Here is a 24,299-nt window from a genome sequence, read left to right as displayed (position 1 = left end):
CCGACTTTATTTTGGAAGCTTTTTGGGTTCTCAGGCAATTCGATGTAGAGATTTTCTTCAAATTGCATCTTTGGAAAGAAGTTGAGGAAACTGCTCCAGGCAATTACTAAAACAGTAAATAGGATGTGAGAAAATGGGATTGCATTTATTATCACCTCTTTTGGCTCCACTCACAAAATGTATCTGAGGAAGGATATGCCGGTGTTGGAGAGGATCCAGAGGTTTACGAGAATGATCCCAGGAATGATTAGGTTGACAGGGGAGAGTCAGTGGATGTGGTGTACCTCGACTTTCAGAAAGCCTTCGACAAGGTCCCACATAGGAGATTAGTGGGCAAAATTAGAGCACATGGTATTGGGGGTAGGGTACTGACATGGATAGAAAATTGGTTGACAGACAGAAAGCAAAGAGTGGGGATAAATGGGTCCCTTTCGGAATGGCAGGCAGTGACCAGTGGGGTACCGCAAGATTCGGTGCTGGGACCCCAGCTATTTACGATATACATTAATGACTTAGATGAAGGGATTAAAAGTACCATTAGCAAATTTGCAGATGATACTAAGCTGGGGGGTAGTGTGAATTGTGAGGAAGATGCAATAAGGCTGCAGGGTGACTTGGACAGGTTGTGTGAGTGGGCGGATACATGGCAGATGCAGTTTAATGTAGATAAGTGTGAGGTTATTCACTTTGGAAGTAAGAATAGAAAGGCAGATTATTATCTGAATGGTGTCAAGTTAGGAAGAGGGGATGTTCAACGAGATCTGGGTGTCCTAGTGCATCAGTCACTGAAAGGAAGCATGCAGGTACAGCAGGCAGTGAAGAAAGCCAATGGAATGTTGGCCTTCATAACAAGAGGAGTTGAGTATAGGAGCAAAGAGGTCCTTCTACAGTTGTACCGGGCCCTGGTGAGACCGCACCTGGAGTACTGTGTGCAGTTTTGGTCTCCAAATTTGAGGAAGGATATTCTTGCTATTGAGGGCGTGCAGCGTAGGTTCACTAGGTTAATTCCCGGAACGGCGGGACTGTCGTATGTTGAAAGGCTGGAGCAATTAGGCTTGTATACACTGGAATTTAGAAGGATGAGGGGGGGATCTTATTGAAACATATAAGATAATTAGGGGATTGGACACATTAGAGGCAGGAAACATGTTCCCAATGTTGGGGGAGTCCAGAACAAGGGGCCACAGTTTAAGAATAAGGGGTAGGCCATTTAGAACGGAGATGAGGAAGAACTTTTTCAGTCAGAGAGTGGTGAAGGTGTGGAATTCTCTGCCTCAGAAGGCAGTGGAGGCCAGTTCGCTGGATGCTTTCAAGAGAGAGCTGGATAGAGCTCTTAAGGATAGCGGAGTGAGGGGGTATGGGGAGAAGGCAGGAACGGGGTACTGATTGAGAGTGATCAGCCATGATCGCATTGAATGGCGGTGCTGGCTCGAAGGGCTGAATGTCCTACTCCTGCACCTATTGTCTATTGACATATGATGACCGTTTGACAGCACTGAGCCTGTACCTGTTGGCGCTTAGAAGGATGAGTGGGAACCTCACTTAAACTCACCGAATAGTGAAAGATCTGGATAGAGTGGATGTGGAGAGGATGTTTCCACTAGTGGGAGAGTCTAGGACCAGAGGCCAGAGGCCAGAGCCTCAGAATAAAAGGACGCATCTTTAGACATACCTTTAGAAAGGTGATGAGGAATTTCTTTAGTCAAAGGGAGGTGAATCTGTGGAATTCATCACCACAGAAGGCTGTGGAGGCCAGGTCAATAGATATTTTTAGGGTGGATATTAACAGATTCTTGCTTAGTATGGTTGTAGGGTTATGGGGAGAAGGCAGGAGAATAGGGTTGAAAGGGAAATATAGCTCAGCCATGACTGAATGGTGGAGTAGACTTGATGAGCTAACTGGCCTAATTCTGCTCCATGAACTTAGCTGTGGACCCCACTGCAGCTGCTGAGATCAGGTTGTGTGCAGGTGACTGACTGAATTTACATTACACTGCAGCAATGATGTTGTTATTAGGAAATGCTTGGTGGCACCAACAGAATTTTTATCTGATTTTTTTTTTAAAAACGTGTACATTTCCTTAAGGAAGTTACAAATAAAAGAGCCGTGTGATGCAACAAATGCAGGCCTTCTTTCATTATTTTACTTTGAACGCTAATTAGTACCACCATTTTAGTCAATAGTCGTTTATTTGTCACATACACATAAATGTGTAGTGAAATGAAACATTACCCGCAGTTCAACAATAAGACGAATAAGAATAATCAATAAAAATGCAATAACACATACAATCACAAACTAACACCAAACAAAAGAAACATCCATCACAGTGAGTCTCCTCCAGTCACCTCCTCACTGTGATGGAAGGCCAGAATGTCTTTTTCTCTTCCCCTGCCGTCTTCTCCCGCAGTCAGGCTGTTGGAGTTGCCACATCGGGGCGGTCGTGGCTCCCGACATTGAAGCCCCCGCCGGGTGGAGAAAATCCCGCGGCCTATTTCAGGCCGCGCCGGACGGTGAAAGGTCCGCGGCGGGCCAACCCAAGCCGCACGATTCGGGGCGGGCGAAGACGCTGCCGCTGCCGGAGCTCCCGATGTTGGCCCCCACCAAGGGGCCTGCGGGCTACCGACGTCCAGATGGCCCGCGCCGGAGCCTCCGGAGACGAGTCGCAGCCGCTCCCGCAGCATCCGAAGGCGGCCAACGCCGCAGGTGGTGAATCCGGGCCGCGGGCTCTGCGAACCAGAGCCCCAGGTGGTCCCAGGTGCATGGCCGGTGGTAGGCCGCAACGGGAACGGAGACACGACACAGAAACAAAGGTCGCGTCTCTGTTCGGGAGAGAGAATTTTACAGTTCCCGTTCCCTCCCCCCCCCCCCCCCCCCCACAACATACAAACACTACATCATATTAAAACTACAATTCAGACAAAAACAACAAAAAACACAAAAGACAGACGGACTGCAGGCAAGCCGCAGCTGCGAGGGCAGCGCTGGCTCCTGACAGAATAGCTGTGTCTGAAGTTAGACACAAAATGCTGGAGTAACTCAGCGGGACAGGCATCTCTGGAGAGAAGGAATGGGTGGCGTTTCGGGTCGAGACCCTTCCGACTGATGTCAGGGGGGACAGGCATCTCTGGAGAGCGTGCAGCGTAGGTTCACTAGGTTAATTCCCGGAATGGCGGGACTCGTATGTTGAAAGGCTGGAGCAATTAGGCTTGTATACACTAGAATTTAGAAGGATGAGGGGGGATCTTATTGAAACATATAAGATAATTGGGGATTGGACACATTAGAGGCAGGAAACATGTTCCCAATGTTGGGGGAGTCCAGAAGAAGGGGCCACAGTTTAAGAAAAAAGGGGTAGGCCATTTAGAACGGAGATGAGGAAGAACTTTTTCAGTCAGAGAGTGGTGAAGGTGTGGAATTCTCTGCCTCAGAAGGCAGTGGAGGCCAGTTCGTTGGATGCTTTCAAGAGAGAGCTGGATAGAGCTCTTAAGGATAGCGGAGTGAGGGGGTATGGGGAGAAGGCAGGAACGGGGTACTGATTGAGAGTGATCAGCCATGATCGCATTGAATGGCGGTGCTGGCTCGAAGGGCTAAATGGCCTACTCCTGCACCTATTGTCTATTGAGAGAAGGAATAGGTGACGTTCGGGTCGAGACATTTCTTCCGACTGATGTCTGGGGAGTGTGCGGTACAGGGATAAAATGCAGTCGGAGACAGTAAGACTGGTTGGGGAACTGGGAAGGGGGAGGAGAGAGAGAGAAAGCAAGGGCAACTTGAAGTTAGAGAAGTCAATGTTCATGCCACTGGGGTGTAAGCTACCCAAGCGAAATATGAGGTGCTGTTCCTCCAATTTGCGCTGGCCCTCACTCTGACAATGGAGGAGGCCCAGGACAGAAAGGTCAGTGTGGAAAAGGGAGGGGGAGTTAAACTGTGTCTGAAGTAATGTTAAGTAATGTTATTCAATGTAAAATACTGATCTTCAGTGTTTACAGACAATTAAACAATACCTTTTATGATTTAGAAATCGTATAATGCGTATTTTTCTCTCCACAGATGAAAATGAAACAAGAGAACGGGATGAAATTAGACATGAAAGACGGAAAGATCGACAACATGATCGCAATCTTGCCCGTGCAGCTCCAGATAAGAGGTTTGTCACATTAAGAATTGTGAGAAAAGTCAGAACCTGTGAGTTATTCACTATTGTTTAGTTTAGAGATACAGCGCGGAAACAGGCTCTTCAGCCCATCGAGTCTGCGCCGACCTGTGATCCCCGCACACTAGGGACAATTTACAATTACACCAAGCAAATTGGCCTACAACCCTGTGCGTCTTGGGAGTGCATAGAGTGACAAGTGAAAGTCATCTCCTCAATATCCTTTTGACTTGTGGCCTAGAACTCATCACTTTTGTTTTTAAACTTGGAATTACCTTTCATGGTGGTGGCACAAAGTTGATTAAGTAATCCAAAGTCTGAGAGAAATCATCGCCATGGCAACTGGGAAATGTCTTATTATTGTTAATGACTTCAAATCCACTGGATTGTCATAAAAACCTTCACTCCAGACTAAATTTGTCATACTTGTCTGATCTGATCGTCTACTGCTCTTCCTCAGCTGATGTATCGGTGCTCTTCCATATTGAACAACATTTTTGAAAATCTTCCAGCAAGAGTACATTTGGTGCTCTTAGTACATTCCTTGTTTCTTTAGTGTCAACAAGAGTGCCTATGATCGCCTATAATACCTGAAGGATATAACTGCCTAATTTGGTCTGTGGCCAACAGAGTGAATCCATTTGAGGGATAAATCCAATCGACCTTGGCTTTGCCAGCTTACCTATGGCAGGCTCTGTGTATAATAGCATCTGGTGGCAGTAATCACCACACAATGCGTGTGGCGACGAGGAGAGGTGCATGACTCAGCAACTTCTAAGGCTGTCAGGAGCTAAGGGAAATTAAACGTTCTCCCATCCTCCTAGGTATTTGGCAGATACTTGGGCCTATTGTGTAACAATTCGATGCTTCTATACAATTTCAGTACGTTCTAAAGTTCTTTCCAACTCAGAAGCAACTTTGAAGTGTGAACAATTAAAGATGTTTAAGTAGACTTTGCCCTATAACATGGGCTTTTGCACAGGTTTCATGGTGGCATATGAATTCAAAGTATAAGTAATTAAACTTGCTTGAAATACCAGGTCCAAAGTGCAGAAGGACCAGGAACGAGATATCAGTGAGCTGATTGCATTGGGTGTACCAAATCAACGGGTATCAACTGAACTGCAGTATGACCAAAGACTCTTCAACCAGAACAAGGTAACACAGTGTGGTCATTGGAAAGGAGTGGTACAACTGTGAATTATGCAATAGTCTACCTTATTCCTAAATGTTTTATGGATAAACCACTGGTGAGTAGTTATCAAAGCTCATCGGAATTATGTTTTTATCATGGCAGGGCATGGACAGTGGCTTTGCAGGTGGAGAGGATGAACTTTACAATGTTTATGACCAGCCTTGGAGAGCTGGCAAAGACTTGGCACAAAATGTATACAGACCTACCAAGAATGCTGATAAAGACACTTATGATGATGACTTGGAGACATTTATGAAAAATAACCGGTGAGTAACCTAGTTTTATTTTCCCTGCTACTTTTCATCTTTTTTAAACCAGTGAACATGTGTGTTGTAACGTACTCCCTCGTTCTACTCACTAAACTCAAAATCATCCAAAACAAGGCCACCTGTGAATTATCTTCAACTCTTTGCGATATCTGTGTTCCTCGAATTCTTGGTCATTCAGCTTTGAATGTCCACCTTTGGTAGCTACCTTGCCATTAAGACCTGGAATTCCTTTAACAAAAAACAGGTCAGACCCCATCCATGGAGAGAGAGTGAGTTAACATTTTAGGTCACTGATCTTTCATGGGAATCAGCTCTAACCAAGCTTTTTCTATCTCATAAACTATCTTTTTTTTGTAAGAATCGGTACTAGTGCTCTTATAGATTGCCTTGAATGCAAGTCGCTGCTGTTTTGGAAATGGCCATCAAGAACAATTAAGGTTGTGACAGTGAAACATTTGTAAACATATCTCTCTTCCATTTTGCAGAATGGATGTAAGTGATGGTAGGCAGACCCAAAATGCTCGAGTAACTCAGCGGGACAGGCAGCATCTCTGGAGAGAAGGAATAGGTGCCATTTCGGGTTGAGTCCCGAAACATCACCCATTCCTTCTCTCCAGAGATGCTGCCTGTCCCGCTGAGTTACTCCAGCATTTTGTGTATACCTTTGATTTAAACCAGCATCTGCAGTTCTTTCCTACACACCTGTAAATGATGGTAATTGTACAAGTAGCTTCAGTAGATGGGTTTAATAAAAATCTTAATTTCTTGAATTCCATTCGCTGACACTGGCTGAACCACGTTTGTAAAATTTGTTTTGAGCAGTTCCTCCACGTGATAGTAATGAAATGTTGTGTTTTTTCTTAGGTTTGTCCCTGACAGAGAGTTTTCTGGTACAGACCGTAAACAGCGTCGTGAAGGCCCTGTTCAGTTTGAGAGGGACGAAGAAGATCCCTTTGGGCTGGATAAGTTCTTGGAGGAAGCCAAGCAACACGGTGGTTCAAAGAGGCCTGAAAGTGGTCGTTCAAAAGAATATGAACATGAAGGAAAGAAGCGAAGAAAGGAATAGATGAACTTTTTCTAGTACTACGTTTTAACCATTTAGTTCAAATCAGTATCTCTAGCATTTGTTTCTGCATGGACTTACTGTACATTATGGACAGGACACATCATGGAAACAGAGTTTCCTTGTGTGAACTTCATTTACAGTGACGTTCCCGTAAAGTAAAACAATCTACTCATTTTCTAATTAAGCTAGCGTAAGTGCCCAAGAAATGAAAAACGGAGATTTTAAACATCACGACGTTTATTCACCAACTTTAAGTCAAACATATTGAACAACAGCCTCAGTATATGGTATCAATGAGCTGATTCAGTGATTCTGTTTGCTCTTTGTCCTTGGAATAATTTTCTGTTTCTCTGAACTTGAAGCTGTGAAGAGAATAAATTTTTAATGAGTTATTCAATTTCTAGTTTTGCTTTAATGTAATACCAACATTATCCCCATGGAACTGTGTTGCTGTAAATTGTAACAAAACTGTCTGAATGTAAGCCAGGTAGTTGGTTGCTGGCAGCACCTGGTGTTTAGAGGGTCTTTGCTGAACTTTGCCTCTGTATTATAGGTTTGGTGGTGTTACCACTTGGTAATGCATTTGTTCTTTTTTTAAATAAAGCAAACTTTCTTGTGCCTTTTGTGGATTTATTTTCAGACCAAGGTTAATTTGTAAGTGTTATATGAGAATACAAGGATGCTATTTAAATGTACTATGACCACATTACTCTTACAGAACAAATAGGAGTGAATCAGTCAATCTCCACTTGCTCCATCGTACAGTGAGATAATAGTAGCCACAATCTAGCTTCAATGCCATTCTCCTGCTGTCTCTCTCTGTCTCCTACATCCATTATTCCACAGTTGAAGTAGAGTAATCCATCAAACTAAAATTCTCTAATTCTTCCACATCTCCAGGCCCCGATACACCCAGGAGGTGAAATATCTCTGCAGAATCTTTTGTTTCAATAAAAATAACTACCCCTCAACTCCACTGATAGCCATAAGTGATGGGAGTAGAATTAGGCAATTCGGCCCATCAAGTCTATCCTGCCATTCAATCATGGCTGATCTATCCCTCCTAATCCCATTCTCCTGCCTTCTCCCCATAACCTCTGACAACTGTACTAATCAAGAATCTATCTCTGCCTTGAAAATAACCACTGCCTTGGCCTCCATAGCCTTCAATGGCAAAGAATGCCACAGATTCACCACCCTCTGAACAGCATAATTAAGGACAAGTCGCACCCTGGCCACTCCCTATTCTCCCATCAGGCAAAAGGTATCTTAACGCGAAAACACACACCTCTAAATTCAGGGACATATTCTTCCCAGCTGTTATCAGGCAACCAAATCATCCTACCACAACCAGAGAGCAGTGCTGAACTACTATCTACCTCTTTGGTGACCCTTGGACTATTCTTGAATGGACTTTGCTGGCATTACATTGCACTAAACGTTATTCCCTTTTCATGCACTGTAAATGGATTGATTGTAATCATGTATTGTCTTTCTGTTGACTGGTTAGCACGCAGCAAAAGCTTTTCACAGTACCTTGGTACACGTGGCAATAAACTAAACTAAACTTTGCGCCGTGTGGCGCCTCTTTTGTTTACCGTGTATGCAAAAACAAAGAATTTCCCTGTACCTTCACGGTACGTGTGATAATAAAGTATCTATATATCAGTCCTGCAGCACTCAAGTCTTGTACAGCACATCAGTGAAGTTATATTATAGATCCTTGAGGATCAAAACTACGTACTCCATCACCATTATCTTTTGGTCTCTTAATGCCACCTTTACTGCAAGTTATTGTACAGCAGTCACACACTAGCACCCAGAGACTGAAGACATTGTGGTTTTACTTGGAGTGTTTTTTTAAATGTCAAGAAAGGGTGGTGCATCCCTACCTTTGAATAGTAAAAGGCCTGGATAAAGTGGATGTGGAAAGGATGTCTCCACTAGTGGGAGAGTCTAGGACCAGATGTCATAGCCTCAGAATTAAAGGAAGATCCTTTAGGAAGATGAGGAGGAATTTCTTTAGTCAGAGGGTGGTGAATCTGGAATTCATTGCCACTGAAGGCTGTGGAGGCCAAGTCAGTGAATGTATTTAAAGCAGAGATAGATTCTTGATTAGTATAGGTGTCAGAGGTTATGGGGAGAAGGCAGGAGAATGGGGTTAGGAGGGTGAGATAAATCAGCCGTGATTGAACGGCAGAGTAGACTTGATGGGCCGAATGACCTAATTCTGTTCCTGTCACTCATGAAAAGAGAAAGCGGCATTTTAAAATTACCTTTGTGCCTTCAAGGACGTGCACTTCCTTCTGTAGCACATTTTGAAGCCCTTCTTCTGTACTGAAGCCAACCCAACAGAATCCTTTGTGAAATCCAATCTCCTTGTCCTGTAATATGAAGTTGAATTAATGAACATCACAAACTAATTTACTGACATTTCGGTAAATCTTTGAATTCAGGTTTATGCCTTTGGAACAATAATACTTTTTTCTCTTGAATGCCACTTCATTTTCTGTTTTAAATCCAAAAAGGACCCCACAGCTGTTAAAAACTTGAAATAACAGAACTGTGAAATACTCAACAGGTCATCTAATCCATACCACTCTCAATTTGTAACCATGTAATTGTTCCAAATTTCATGGCACTCTTGTACGAATTTAAATCATAGCTGGATTCCATCTTCAATACAACTTCAATACAACATATGAATTAGGAGCAGGGCTATCGGCCTCCCAAGTCTGTCCACCATCTGATCACCCCGTACAATAGCACTATCCTCCACACGAGGGAGGATACGCACTTATGTTGAAAGACTGGAGCGATCAGACTTGTATACACTGGAATTTAGAAGGATGAGAGGGGATCTTATCGAAACATATAAGATTATTAAGGGGTTGGACACGTTAAGAGGCAGGAAACATGTTCCCAATGTTGGGGGAGTCCAGAACCAGGGGCCACAGTTTGAGAATAAGGGGTGGGCCATTTAGAACGGAGAACGGCGGCACGGTAGCGCAGCGGTAGAGTTGCTGCTTTACAGCGAATGCAGCGCCGGAGACTCAGGTTCGATCCTGACTACGGGTGCTGCACTGTAAGGAGTTTGTACGTTCTCCCCGTGACCTGCGTGGGTTTTCTCCGAGATCTTCGGTTTCCTCCCACACTCCAAAGACGTACAGGTATGTAGGTTAATTGGCTGGGTAAATGTAAAAATTGTCCCTAGTGGGTGTAGGATAGTGTTAATGTACGGGGATCACTGGGCGGCACGGACTTGGAGGGCCGAAAAGGCCTGTTTCCGGCTGTAGATATATGATATGATGATATGATGAGGAAAAACTTTTTCAGTCAGAGAGTTGTAAATCTGTGGAATTCTCTGCCTCAGAAGGCAGTGGAGGCCAGTTCTCTGAGTGCATTCAAGAGAGAGCTAGATAGAGCTCTTAAGGATAGCGGAGTCAGGGGGTATGAGGAGAAGGCAGGAACGGGGTACTGATTGAGAATGATCAGCCATGATCACATTGAATGGTGGTGCTGGCTCGAAGGGCCGAATGACCTACTCCTGCACCTATTGTCTATTGTCACTCCACAATTTACAATTTTACAAAAAGCCAATTAACTTACAAACCTGTACGACTGGAGCGTGGGAAGAATCTGGAGCACCCAGAGAAAACCCACATGGAAGAACATACAAACACCGTACAGTCAGCACCTGTAGTCAGGATCGAACCCGGGTCTCTGGCGCTGCAAGGCAGCAACTCAACCGCTGTGCCGCCCGACAACCAGTAAAGGACCTATCAGGCCTAATCTCCGTTTTCAGTTGGTCAGCCAATATTCTACCAATGTTACTTCCTATAGCTTCTATTTTGTGCATCACACTTTGATAGGGCTTCCTATCAAATGTCTTACAGAAATCTTAGCACAAATTCCCTTTATCCACAGCACGTTTCTGCTTCAAAGAAACTCCAATAAATAGATTAACATGATTTATTTTTACACAACTGTTTGCCTGATTACTGTGAATATGTTTACATGCCCAGCCACAAAGTCTTTAATAATAGCTTTGAACATTTTTCCTATGATGGATGCTGGAATAACTGGCCTAAAGTTGCCTGCTCTCTCTCACTCCTGTTTGAACAAAGGAGTTACATTTAACAGAATCTTCCCTCAAACCAGGGAATTGTGGTAAAGAAAAACACATGTATCTACTATCTCACGAGGTACTACTTTGAAGGCTCTAGGATGGCCCATCAGAATCCCATCGATTTGTCAGCTTGCAGCTCCAACAATTTGCTCAGTATCACGTTCCGAAACTGTATTTTTTCTCACTCCTTTCCAAATTCTAATCTAGAGCTTCTTTTGAGATGTTACGTATCCAATACTGTGAAGACTATTGCAAAATATCAGTTTAATTAATCTGTTCTCTTGTTTCTCATTATTAATTCCTCGGACTCGAGAAGACTTAGTTAACTCACTTCTTTTTAAAATATCCAGAGAAATTCCTTTTTACATTTTACACTAGCTTTATCTCATATTCTAATTTCCCTTCATTATTTTTGTGGTCATTTTTTGCTACAAGATATCCCAAGTTCTGACCAACCAGACTTTAGGCAAGAAATCCTAACTGACTTTAGGATCTGAATGTCAGATCCTAAAGTCAGTTAGGATTTCTTCCATCTGACTTTAGGCAATTATATGCTTTTTCTTTAAGTTTGATACAATTCCTTAGCAATGCATCGACCACTCATGCTAGCTTTCATGACCTCACAAATGCCCTTACTTAAGTTTAAATATTGGTCTTGGGCCCATTCGTGTCTCCCACAGCATGACTAAAGAAAATTAATTATTATATTTATGGAGAATTTTCCTTTTTAACTATATTCCAAATAAATTATTGTCATTTGTACTTCAACAACGGAAACAATGTCAGCCTTTTTTAAAAATTAAATTGTTGTTTCGTATTTTGATGTTTAATAATGCCCAACATGTCGTTACTTTTCATATTTTCAACGCTGTGGTAAAAGCCAGCTTCTTCCAGCTTCGTACCATAGCTAAAATCAAACCATTCCTCCAATTTGACGACATTGAAAAAATCATCCACGCATTCATTTCCTCCCGCCTAGACTACTGCAACTCCCTATACACTGGGATCAGCCAATTATCCCTGTCCCGCCTGCAATTGGTCCAAAACGCCACAGCGACTCCTGACGGGTACCCGTAAAAGGGACCACATCACCCCGATTCTAGCCTCTCTCCACTGGCTCCCAGTACTGTACAGAATCAACTTGAAGCTCCTCCTATTCACATACAAAGCCCTAAACTGGCTTGCCCCCCCACCATTATAAAAAATCATCTAACCCACCACTCTATCTCCAGGTCCCTCAGGTCGGCCGACTTGGGGCTACTCACTATCCCGCGGTCTAGGCTCAGGGGTGCGGTTGCAGCTCCTAGACTGTGGAACAGCATCCCTCTCCCCATCAGAACTGCCCCCTCCATCGACTCCTTTAAGTCCAGGCTCAAAACCTATTTCTACTCCCTAGCGTTTGAGGCCTTCTGAGGGGGCTCTGTGAATTGTTTATGTATGTGTTGTTATGTTTGTGTGCCTTTGTATGTTCGTTTCTTAGTACCTGAAGTGATGTACAGCACTTTGGTCAACGTGGGCTGTTTTTAAATGTGCTATACAAATAAAATTGACTTGACTTGACTTGATATTTTTCTCAGCTATCCCTATTAGCATAATTATTTTAATGCTGTATTTTATTGACTCGATGTGTACCTTATGGAAGTGTGCAAGACTGTTTGTGCCTAGCATCTTGCATCACCTTTTTTCTTTGCTTTTGTGCTTTACACATTTAGATTGCTTTCTCTCCATCTGCGAGCATTTCGACCATTAATGTTTCCAATCCAAAATCTGTCTCTCTATGCCATCTGAAATTTCACAATTGACAGCAATCTGCTCACTATCCTTACTTCAATGCTTCATTTAATTTATATCTATATTAAAATGTTGTCTAAGAAAATAACTGCAGATGCTGGTACAAATCGATTTATTCACAAAATGCTGGAGTAACTCAGCAGGTCAGGCAGCATCTCGGGAGAGAAGGAATGGGTGACGTTTCGGGTCGAGACCCTTCAGTCTGAAGAAGGGTCTCGACCCGAAACGTCACCCATTCCTTCTCTCCTGAGATGCTGCCTGACCTGCTGAGTTACTCCAGCATTTTGTGAATAAATTAAAATGTTGTCTACCTACTCTTTTTCATACTTATTAAATTCCTTAATATATGTCGCAGATTGCTATGTCTCCCAATCTACTCACAATCCCAATAAAATAGATTAAACAAACGCGGACCTCTGAGAAATATGGACTGCCTCATCTTTTCTCATCCTGGAGTCTAACAGACAACAAGGTTTTCAATGGTGTATCTGGAAGGATGCCATTTAATTGACTGAAAATTGAAAAATACAGCCAAATCCACTGAAAATAGGAAACAAAGTTTAACTTATGCCAATTAAAATGGAACAATACGATTGAAGGTAATTAAATACTTACAAATGGAAGCAGACATTTCTTCACTGGCCCAAACTGTCCAAAATATTCCTTGATTTCTTCTGCAAAAATACAGATTTATTCATCCAATAATATACTGACTGAAAATGTTATACATTAAATATATAAATTATTCCTTGAATGTACTGTGTACAAATATTTTTGAACCACTTACTTTTCCCTATTCTGCTTTCAATACAAGTTTCCCAGTTTAGAAATCTCCTTCCAGGCATCTGACTAAGAATTGAACTCTAACATGGCAGGAGTTTATGTTATGCTGCACTTGTATATGACATTAATACAGCCACATTTGGAGAAGTCCGATAACTTTTGGTCACCCCGTTATAGGAAAAAAATCCATTAAACTGGAAAAGTGCAGAAAAGCTTTACAAGAATGTTGGCAGGTATTGAGGGATTCGGTCATAGGGAGAGGCTGGGCAGGCATGGACTTTATTCCTAGGAGCATTAGAGTCTGTAGGGTGAAATTATAGAGATGTGCAAAATCATGAAAGGCATAGATAGGGTGAATGCGCAGTCTTTTTCCCAAGATCAGGGAGTCAAGAATTAGAGGGCAGTTTTAAGGAGAGAGATATCCAGTGACTTGGCCTCCACATCTGTCCGTAGCAATGAATTCCACAGATTCACCACCCTTTGACTAAAGATATTCCTCCTCAACTCCTTCCTAAAGGAACATCCTTTAATTCTGAGGCTACGACCTCTGGTCCTGGACTCTCCCACCAGTGGAAACATCCTCTCCCCATCCACTCTATCCAAGCCTTTCGCTATTCTGGTCTGTTTCAAGGAGGTTCCACCCCACCCTTCATCCTTCTAAACTCCAGCGAGTAAACCTCCAGTTTAAATTCCATTTGGAATATTTTGGAGGACCAAGAACCAAGTAGATCCAAGATTTTATTCACAAAATTGCTGGAGTAACTCAGCAGGTCAGGCAGCATCTCAGGAGAGAAGGAATGGGTGACGTTTCGGGTCAATAGACAATAGACAATAGGTGCAGGAGGAAGCCATTCGGCCCTTCGAGCCAGCACCGCCATTCAATGTGATCATGGCTGATCATTCTCAATCAGTACCCTGTTCCTGCCTTCTCCCCGTACCCCCTGACTCCACTATCCTTAAGAGCTCTATCTAACTCTCTCTTGAATGCATTCAGAGAATTGGCCTCCACTGCCTTCTGAGGCAGAGAATTCCACAGATTCACAACTCTCTGACTGAAAACGTTTTTCCTCATCTCAGTTCTGAATGGCCTACCCCTTATTCTTAAACTGTAGCCCCTTGTTCTGGACTCCCCCAACATTGGGAACATGTTTCCTGCCTTTAACGTGTCCAACCCCTTAATAATCTTATACGTTTCGATAAGATCTCCTCTCATCCTTCTAAATTCCAGTGTATACAAGCCTAGTCGCTCCAGTCTTCCAAATTCCAGTCTATAAAAGTAGGGGGGTAATGATGGAATTGTACAGAACACTGGTGAGGCCACAGCTGGAGTATTGTATACAGTTCTGGTCACCACATTATAGAAAGGATGTGATAGCTTTGGAGAGGGTGCAGAGGAGATTCACCAGGATGCTGCCAGGGATGAAGGGCCTCGGCTATGAGGAGAGACTGGGCAGACTGGGGTTGTTTTCCCTGGAGCAGAGAAGGCTGAGAGGGGACATGATCGAGGTGTACAAGATCATGAGGGGCATAGATAAGGTAGATGGCAGGGAACTTCTTCCACTGGTGGAAGGTTCAACAACGAGGGGACATAGATACAGGGTAAGGGGAGGGAGGTTTCGGGGGGGGGGGGGGATGTGAGAAAGAACTTTTTCACCCAGAGGGTGGTTGGAGTCTGGAACTCACTGCCTGGGGGGGGGTGGTGGTGGAGGCGGGAACACTCACAATGTTTAAGAGGCATTTGGATGGGCACTTGAAATGCTACAACATTCAGGGCTACGGTCCAAATGCGGGGAAATGGGATTAAAATTAGACTGTGTTTGGTAACGGGCGGCACGGACACGATGGGCCGAAGGGCCTCTTTCTGTGCTGTAGGACTCTATGACTCTAACAGTCCAGACCCTTCTTCAGATCCAAGAGCAAGCGTTGCAGTGCAGTGCTGTCAAACGCTTCATCTTTTAAGCTCCCTCCTCCATCATCACAAACTAAACACACAACCCGCACATTTTTGTTTTTGTAGAAATATAAAAATAGCATTCGTCCGAAGCCCGAGCAGCAGCAGCAGGAGAGATTGAGAAGAGACGCCACTCACTGCTGGCCAGAGTCCAGGGGATGCGAGAGACGAACACCTCGAAGACTTTCCTTGAAGAAGGAGCCGCCGCCGCCGCCGCCGCCGCCATGTTGTCGTCTCTCTGACGATGACCTCCGACCTCCGACCCAGGGCAACCGCGATCAAACAAAAACACCTCACATACACACACACCCAGCCGACAAAATAAAACTTTTTTTTTTAAAAACACACCACGAGTGTTTTTTCCTCCGGTGATTAGGATGGGTTTGTGTGCGAGTTGTGGCGGCGCCGTTGACCTGACCTCGCTCGGCGAGACGGGACGATGATGGCGGGACGATGATGGCGGCGGCGGCGGCCGGGCGGCTGGAGCAAGGCGAGGACGCCTTCAGGAGGCTCTTCAAGTATTACAAGAGGCGCAAACCCCCGCCCGACCTCTCCGCCGTGCTCGACTTTTCCAGAGCCCAGAAGAATCTCAAAGTAGGTGCCGGTGAATCGCAGAAACCCGCCGGCGCGCGCGTGTGTGTGTCTGTGTATATATGTGTGTATGTGTATATATGTGTGTATGTGTGTATATATATATATGCGTGTGTATGTCCCTGTGTGTGTGTGTGTGTATATATATATGCGTGTGTATGTCCGTCCCTGTGTGTGTGTATATATATATATATATATATGTATGTGTGTGTGTGTGTGTGTGTGTCCCTGTGTCTGTCTGTGTGTGTATGTGTCTGTGTGTATGTGTCTGTGTGTATGTATGTCTGTGTCTGTGTGTGTGTATGTGTCTGTGTGTGTGTATGTGTCTGTGTGTGTGTGTATGTGTCTGTGTGTGTGTCTGTGTCTGTGTGTATGTGTCTGTGTCTGTGTGTGTGTGTATGTGTTTGTGTGTATGTATGTGTCTGTGTGTGTGTCTATGTGTGTGTGTATGTGTCTGTATGTATGTGTCTGTGTGTGTGTTGTATGTGTCTGTGTGTATGTATGTATCTGTGTGTGTATGTGTACAATAGACAATAGACAATAGGTGCAGGAGTAGGCCATTCAGACCTTCGAGCCAGCACCGCCATTCAATGCGATCATGGCTGATCACTCTCAATCAGTACCCCGTTCCTGCCTTCTCCCCATACCCCCTCACTCCGCTATCCTTAAGAGCTCTATCCAGCTCTCTCTTGAAAGCATCCAACGAACTGGCCTCCACTGCCTTCTGAGGCAGAGAATTACACACCTTCACCACTCTCTGACTGAAAAAGTTCTTCCTCATCTCCATTCTAAATGGCCTACCCTTTATTCTTAACCTGTGGCCCCTTGTTCTGGACTCCCCCAACATTGGGAACATGTTTCCTGCCTCTAATGTGTCCAATTCCCTAATTATCTTATATGTTTCAATAAGATCCCCCCTCATCCTTCTAAATTCCAGTGTATACAAGCCTAATTGCTCCAGCCTTTCAACATACGACAGTCCCGCCATTCCGGGAATTAACCTAGTGAACCTACGCTGCACGCCCTCAATAGCAAGAATATCCTTCCTCAAATTTGGAGACCAAAACTGCACACAGTACTCCAGGTGCGGTCTCACCAGGGCCCGGTACAACTGTAGAAGGACCTCTTTGCTCCTATACTCAACTCCTCTTTGTTCCCCATAATAAATTCCCCTGCTTCTGTCTTCAAGGGACCCACATTTGCCTTGACTATTTTTTTCCTCTTCACGTACCTAAAAAAACTTTTGCTATCCTCCTTTATATTATTGGCTAGTTTACCCTCGTACCTCATCTTTTCTCCCCGTATTGCCTTTTTAGTTAACTTTTGTTGCTCTTTAAAAGAGTCCCAATCCTCTGTCTTCCCACTCTTCTTTGCTATGTTATACTTCCTCTCCTTAATTTTTATGCTGTCCCTGACTTCCCTTGTCAGCCACAGGTGTCTCTTACTCCCCTTAGAGTCTTTCCACCTCTTTGGAATAAATTGATCCTGCAACCTCTGCATTATTCCCAGGAATACCTGCCATTGCTGTTCTACCGTCTTCCCTGCTAGGGCCTCCTTCCAGTCAATTTTGGCCAGCTCCTGCCTCATGCCTCTGTAATCCCCTTTGCTATACTGTAATACTGACACTTCCAATTTTCCCTTCTGCCTTTCCATTTGCAGAGTAAAACTTATCATGTTGTGATCACTGCCTCCTAATGGCTCTTTTACCTCTAGTCCCTTATCAGATCAGGATCATTACACAACACTAAATCCAGAATTGCCTTCTCCCTGGTAGGCTCCAGTACAAGCTGTTCTAAGAATCCATCTCGAAGGCACTCTACAAACTCTCTTTCCTGGGGTCCATTTCCAACCTGATTTTCCCAGTCTACCTGCATGTTGAAATCTCCCATAACCACCGTAGCATTACATTTGTGACACGCCAATTTTATCTCCTGATTCAACTTGCACCGTATGTCGAGGCTACTGTTTGGGGGCCTATAGATAACTCTCATTAGGGTCTTTTTACCCTTGCAATTCCTCATTTCTATCCATACTGATTCAACATCTCCTGATTCTATGTCACCCCTTGCAAGGGAATGAATATCATTCCTTACCAGCAGAGCAACCCCACCCCCTCTGCCCACCTGTCTGTTTTTTCTATACGTTGTGTACCCCTGAATATTCAATTCCCAGCCCTGGTCCTCTTGTAGCCATGTCTCAGTGATCCCTACAACATCATACTTGCCCATGACTAATTGAGCCTCAAGCTCATCCACTTTATTTTTTATACTACGCGCATTTAAGTACAACACTTTAACTTCTGTATTTACCTCCCCTCTCACATCGGTCACAAATGGCCCTGCCCTTAATCTCTTTTCCCCTCTAGAACTTCTGTTCCCATTCTTCCGAGAGTCTTCTGCAATATCTCCTGTATTCCCTTTAACCTCATCTTCATATTCACAATTTGTGTATATGTATATGTGTGTGTGTCCCTGTGTGTATGTGTCTGTGTGTATGTATGTGTGTGTGTATGTGTCTGTGTGTATGTGTCTGTGTGTATGTGTCTGTGTGTGTGTGTGTCTAAGTGTATGTGTCTGTGTGTATGTATGTGTCTGTGTCTGTGTGTGTGTGCCTGTGTGTGTGTATGTGTCTGTGTGTGTGTATGTGGCTGTGTGTATGTGTCTGTGTGTATGTGTCTGTGTGTATGTGTCTGTATGTATGTGTATGTGTCTGTGTGTATGTGTCTGTGTATGTGTGTGTGTGTGTATGTATGTATATGTATATGTGTGTGTGTCCCTGTGTGTGTGTATGTCCCTGTGTGTATGTGTCTGTGTGTATGTGTCTGTGTGTGTGTATGTATGTATGTGTGTATATATGTGTGTGTATATATATATATATGTGAGAGAGACAGAGAGAGAGAGAGAGACTGAGACTGCAGCCCACACCTGCCACCTGTACCCACCTATCACTCGGAGAGAGGGAAGAGAGGGAGGGGGAGGGAGAGAGAGAGAGGGGGGGAAAGAGGGGGTGGAAAGAGAGAGAGGGGGAAGAGAGAAAGAGGGGGAGAGAGAAAGGGGGGGAGAGAGAAAGAGGGGGTGAGAGAGAAAGAGGGGGGAGAGAGAGAGAGAAAGAGGGGGGGAGAGAGAGAGTTTTATTGTCATGTGTCCCAGATAAAACAATGAAATTCTTACTTGCAGTGGTAAGTCTGCCCGCAACAAGAAACTGCAGGTGCTTTTTAATAACAGAACACACAAAGTGCTGGAGTAACTCAACAGGTCAGGCAGCATCTCTGGAGAACAGAGTCTCTTGCCCAGAGTAGGCGAATCGACGACCAGAGGACATAGGTTTAATGTGAAGGGGAAAAGACTTAATTGAAATCTGAGGGGTAACTTTTTCACAGAAAGGGTGGAGGGTGAATGGAATGAGCTGCCAGAGGAGGTCGTTGAGGCTGGGACTATCTCAACGTGGCGGCGCCTAACGGCAGCGGCTGACTAGCAGTCTGTCCGTCTTTTTTTTGTTGTGTGTCGGTGTTGGGATGGTTTTTATATATATTTTTTTGGTTGTGTATGTGTGGGAGGGGGTGGTGGTGTGGGTGGGTGTGGGGGGGGGGGGAACTTTTCTCTTCCTCACGGCGCGGGGTGCGGCTCGGCTGCGGGGCCTAACATCGCCCGCTGCGGCTCGGCCGCTGGACTTTACATCCCGGTGCGGCTTGGCCGCTGGACTTAACAGTGCCCGGTGCGGCTTGGCCGCTGGACTTAACAGTGCCCGGTGCGGCTTGGCCGCTGGACTTTACATCCCGGTGCGGCTTGGCCGCTGGACTTAACAGTGCCCGGTGCAGCTCGGCTGCGGGGCTTTTCATCGCTGGTGCGGCTCGACTGCGGACTTGACATCGCCCGGTGCGGCTCAACCACGGGACTTAGCTGCGCAAGGCTTGGTCGCGGGCCTTTCATCGCCCGGTTCGGCCGCGGGACGTTTCAGCGCCCGGTGCGGGGACTGTGCGGGTCGGTCGGGGACGAGCTGCCTGTCCGTGGGCGTGGGGCAGAGAGTGGAAGTTTTGTTGCCTCCATCACAGTGAGGGGGTGTTTGGAGTCACTGTGATGGACGTTTGTGTTGGGGTTATGTGTCTTGTGTTCTTTTTTTTTCTATGACTGCTATGTAGTTTCGTTCGGTACTTCGGTACCGAAAGACAAATAAAGCTCTGTTATACCTGTTATACGTTTAAGAAACAGTTAGACAGGTACATGGATAGGACAGGTTTGAAGGGATATGTGCCAAACGCAGGCAGGTGGGACGAGTGCAGTTGGGACATTTTTTTCCGGTGTGGGCAAGTTGGGCCGAAGGGCCTGTTACATGAATAGGTGGCTTATCAGGTCAGAAACCTTCTTCAGATGTCACCTATTCCATGTTCTCCAGAGATGCTGCGACCCGGTGAGTTACTCCAGCACTTTATGTCCTGTGTATTAACCAGCATGTGCAGTTCTTTGCTTCTTTTCTCTGACTGGATAGCATGCAAATAAAAGCTTTTCACTGCACCTCAGAACACTTGACAACATAAAAACTAAACTAAACTATCACTTGTCCCACCCACAGATAGACACAACGTGCTGGAGTACTCAGTGGGTCAGGCAGCATCTCTGGAGAAAAAGGATGAGTGACTAGGCTTTCACCAATCCCTTCAGTCTGAAGAATGGTCTCGACCCGAAACGTCACCCATTCCTTCTATCCAGAGATGCTGCCTGTCCCACTGAGTTACTCCAGCATTTATTTATTACTGACCCATCCCAATAATTTTCCAAAACCACTTCAAGGGTGGTGAAGAAGGCGTTTGGTATGCTTGCCTTTATAAATCAGAGCATCGAATATAGAAGTTGGGACGTAATTTTAAAATTGTACAAGGCATTGGTGAGGCCGAATCTGGAATATGGTGTGCAGTTCTGGTCGCCAAATTATAGGAACGATGTCAACAAAATAGAGAGAGTACAGAGGAGATTTACTAGAATGTTGCCTGGGTTTCAGCACTTAAGCTACAGAGAGAGATTGAACAGGTTGGGTCTTTATTCTTTGGAGCGCAGAAGGTTAATGGGGGACTTGATAGAGGTTTTTAAAATTTTAAGAGGGACGGACAGAGTTGACGTGGGTAAGTTTTTCCCTTTGAGAGTGGGGAAGATTCAAACAAGGGGGCATAACTTCAGAATTAAGGGACAAAAGTTTAGGGGTAACATGAGGGGTAACTTTTTTACTCAGAGGGTGGTGGCTGTATGGAATGAGCTTCCGGTGGAAGTGGTGGAGGCAGGCTCGATTTTATTATTTAAGAGTAAATTAGATAGGTATATGGATGGGAAGGGATTGGAGGGTTATGGTCTGAGAGCAGGTAGATGGGACTAGGTCGGAGAAAGTGTTCGGCATGGACTAGAAGGGCCAAACTGGCCTGTTTCCGTGCTGTAATTGTTATATGGTTATATTATATAAGGTATATTGAACTATGGTCACTATCTCCAAAATAATTCCCCATTTACACCTCCTCCACTTGTACATCTATGTTCCCCCAGATAAGATCTCATAATGCTTCTTCCCTCGTTGTTCTTTTCACATACTGTGTCAAAAAAACTCTCCTGGACCCACCTATAAATTTTTATCTCATCCAAACCTTTAACGCTAAGGCAATCCCAATTAATATTTGGGAAAGTAAAATATATATCTCTGGGTTTATGTGCATTGTTTATTGAAAGTAACAGGGCCATTAACCTGTTATAAAAGTACACAGGATCGTGTGGCTGTATTAATAGAAATATAAAGCAGTAATAGCAAAGAAATCAAAGTAAATGTTTAAAAATCATGGGCTCATCTACAGATTGAGTATTATTTCCAGTTCTGAGTGCCACACTTTAGTAGAGATGAAAGACCAGGGAGGTAGACACAAAATGTTGGAGTAACAGCAGGTCAGACAACATCTCGGGAGAGAAGGAAAGGGTGACGTCTCAGGTCGAGACCCTTCTTCAGACTGGGTCTGGCTTGACTATGCTTCTAGATAGACACAAAATGCTGGAGAAACTCAGCAGAACAGGCAGCATTTCTTGATAGAAGGAATATGTGATGTTTCGGGTCGAGACGCATCTTCAGACTAAGTTCTTCAAACCTTCAGACTGAAGAAGGGTCTCAACCCGAAACGTCACCCATTCCTTCTCTCCAGAGATGCTGCCTGACCCACCGAGTTACTCCAACTTTTTGTGCCTGCTTTTACATATTGCTGGTAAAGACTCAACAGGCTGAATGGCTGCCTGTGGTGTAATCGTTCTGCGATTAACCAGCTTCAGAAAAATGTCATTTATCAGGTGAGGAAGTGGCTCATTGACACGCCTTCCAACTTGGTTCACTGCATTTGGTGCTAATAATGTCTCCTTTATATCAGGGAAACCAAATCCAGTCACTGAAAGGAAGCATGCAGGTACAGCAGGCAGTGAAGAAAGCCAATGGAATGTTGGCCTTCATAACAAGAGGAGTTGAGTATAGGAGCAAAGAGGTCCTTCTGCAGTTGTACAGGGCCCTAGTGAGACCGCACCTGGAATACTATGTGCAGTTTTGGTCTCCAAATTTGAGGAAGGATATTCTTGCTATTGAGGGCGTGCAACGTAGGTTTACTAGGTTAATTCCCGGAATGGCGAAACTATCATATGTTGAAAGACTGGAGCGACTAGGCTTGTATACACTGGAATTTAGAAGGATGAGAGGAGATCTTATCGAAACGTATAAGATTATTAAGGGGTTGGACACGTTAGAGGCAGGAAACATGTTCCCAATGTTGGGGGAGTCCAGAACAAGGGGCCACAGTTTAAGAATAAGGGGTAGGCCATTTAGAACTGAGATGAGGAAAAACTTTTTCAGTCAGAAAGTTGTGAATCTGTGAATTCTCTGCCTCAGAAGGCAGTGGAGGCCAATTCTCTGAATGCATTCAAGAGAGAGCTGGATAGAGCTGTTAAGGATAGCGGAGTCAGGGGGTATGGGGAGAAGGCAGGAACGGGGTACTGATTGAGAATGATCAGCCATGATCACATTGAATGGCGGTGCTGGCTCGAAGAGCCGAATGGCCTCCTCCTGCACCTATTGTCTATTATCTATTGCAGTTTGGGTGACCACTTTGCAGAGCAGTTCTGTCCAGTCCACAGGGGTGCCCCAGAGCTCTCAGTGGCTTGTCACTTAATGCTCTATCCCAGTCCCGCTCTGATCTATTTGTCTCTGGCTTTCTGTTGTTATAAGGCCCAATGTAAGCTTGAGAAATAGCACCTCAGGTGGCCTTTTGGGCTCATTATCAAACTCAACAGTTTCAGGTAGCTTGCTCTCTCTGTGGACAACTGACCTGTCCTGTGTAGGCCATCCATCTGTAAAATTAATCCATTTTTTGCCCAAACATGCTGGACATTCTTTAAGGCTTGGCATTTCAAACCAATATTGCATGAAAATTGATGATTGTATAGTCCTCTGCACACTAGTGGCAGATGTTCACTCTGTGCACCTCCATTGCCTTGCCGGTATCATGTCCATTGCTATTTTCTTCCCAAATATGGAGGCATTATTTTGATGTTACTTGTAGAACTAAAAAAAATCATGTCATTAAGGCCAGTTTCCTACTGCAATTGCCATGCACGATTGACCATGTGAAAACAAAAATATTACTCGGGGATAGAACTTTTAATATATATTGCAAGCTGCCAGCAGCTCGATATTGAAATCTTAAGTAAACGAGAGAATGCTGCTGTCGAGTGGAGATTGGTGAACATAATCGTCTCTCCAGTCTTCACTCTTTATCAAAGAAACTGCCTCCAACATTCTTTATCTCTCTACCTTTTCAAAATGCCAAAATTCTTATCCCTTCTTATTTATCATCATTCTGGACTGAAAGCTCTGAAATAGATAGAAAAGTCTTGTGTTTTTTCTGATTCTAACTACCTTATTTTCATCATTGGTCAGACTTTCACATCCACTTCTTCTGCCACGGTACTCCTGGCTTCACCTGCCAGAGATATTCCCTTTGTTCTATTCAATCCTTTTCCACCTTCTCTGCAAATTTAAACTACGTTGATTTCTCACTTTTATTTCAGTTCTTGCAAAGGATCTTCAGCCTGAGACATTAACACTACATGTCTTCCTCAGGATGTTGGCTAAGCTGTTAAGTACTTCTGTCATTTTCTCTTCTAATTTTACTTTTTAAGCATCTGCTTTTTGATTTTTTCACTGGACTTTGGACCCCAGGAAGACTGACTCTCTGCACTAACTGTAAAGAGAACAGCAACTCAACAACATATTATCATTCTAAAGCCAGATTTTATTTTACCGCCTTCTACAATGCCTTTTCCTGTGGTTTTATTTCTACTTTTTGTGCTGGGAGGTTAT

General features: G+C 44.3%; 3 protein-coding genes across 4 annotated transcripts in view; 2 read left to right on the top strand and 1 right to left on the bottom strand.

Moving 5' to 3' along the window:
- Window positions 1–8,304, top strand: part of snw1 (SNW domain containing 1) — a 32,992-nt gene extending 24,688 nt beyond the window's left edge. Inside the window, exons 11-14 of the mRNA XM_078406905.1 lie at window positions 4,055–4,151; window positions 5,198–5,315; window positions 5,455–5,618; window positions 6,486–8,304. Coding sequence (XP_078263031.1) covers window positions 4,055–4,151; window positions 5,198–5,315; window positions 5,455–5,618; window positions 6,486–6,687 — 581 coding nt within the window. The 3' untranslated portion in view covers window positions 6,688–8,304. The remainder of the gene's footprint in view (window positions 1–4,054; window positions 4,152–5,197; window positions 5,316–5,454; window positions 5,619–6,485) is intronic.
- On the bottom strand, window positions 6,905–15,903 carry slirp (SRA stem-loop interacting RNA binding protein). Its single transcript, XM_078406908.1, has 4 exons — window positions 15,480–15,903; window positions 13,223–13,281; window positions 8,964–9,071; window positions 6,905–7,049 (listed from the first exon to the last, which is right to left on the bottom strand). Exons 1-4 carry the CDS (start codon window positions 15,565–15,567, stop codon window positions 6,978–6,980), a joined length of 327 nt encoding a protein of 108 aa, XP_078263034.1. The 5' UTR covers window positions 15,568–15,903; the 3' UTR covers window positions 6,905–6,977.
- The window catches only part of alkbh1 (alkB homolog 1, histone H2A dioxygenase), a 34,067-nt gene continuing 25,527 nt past the window's right edge, over window positions 15,760–24,299 (top strand). The window contains exon 1 of one of the 2 annotated variants that reach the window (XM_078406906.1): window positions 15,760–15,935. In XM_078406906.1, coding sequence (XP_078263032.1) covers window positions 15,795–15,935 — 141 coding nt within the window. In that variant the 5' untranslated portion in view covers window positions 15,760–15,794. The remainder of the gene's footprint in view (window positions 15,936–24,299) is intronic. The other variant, XM_078406907.1, reaches the window with a different exon arrangement.

Source organism: Rhinoraja longicauda, chromosome 10, assembly GCF_053455715.1.
Source record: "Rhinoraja longicauda isolate Sanriku21f chromosome 10, sRhiLon1.1, whole genome shotgun sequence".
NCBI classification, from domain to species: Eukaryota; Metazoa; Chordata; class Chondrichthyes; order Rajiformes; family Arhynchobatidae; genus Rhinoraja; species Rhinoraja longicauda.
Note: the sequence above shows the minus strand (reverse complement) of the source record. Positions and strands in the feature narration are given on the sequence as shown.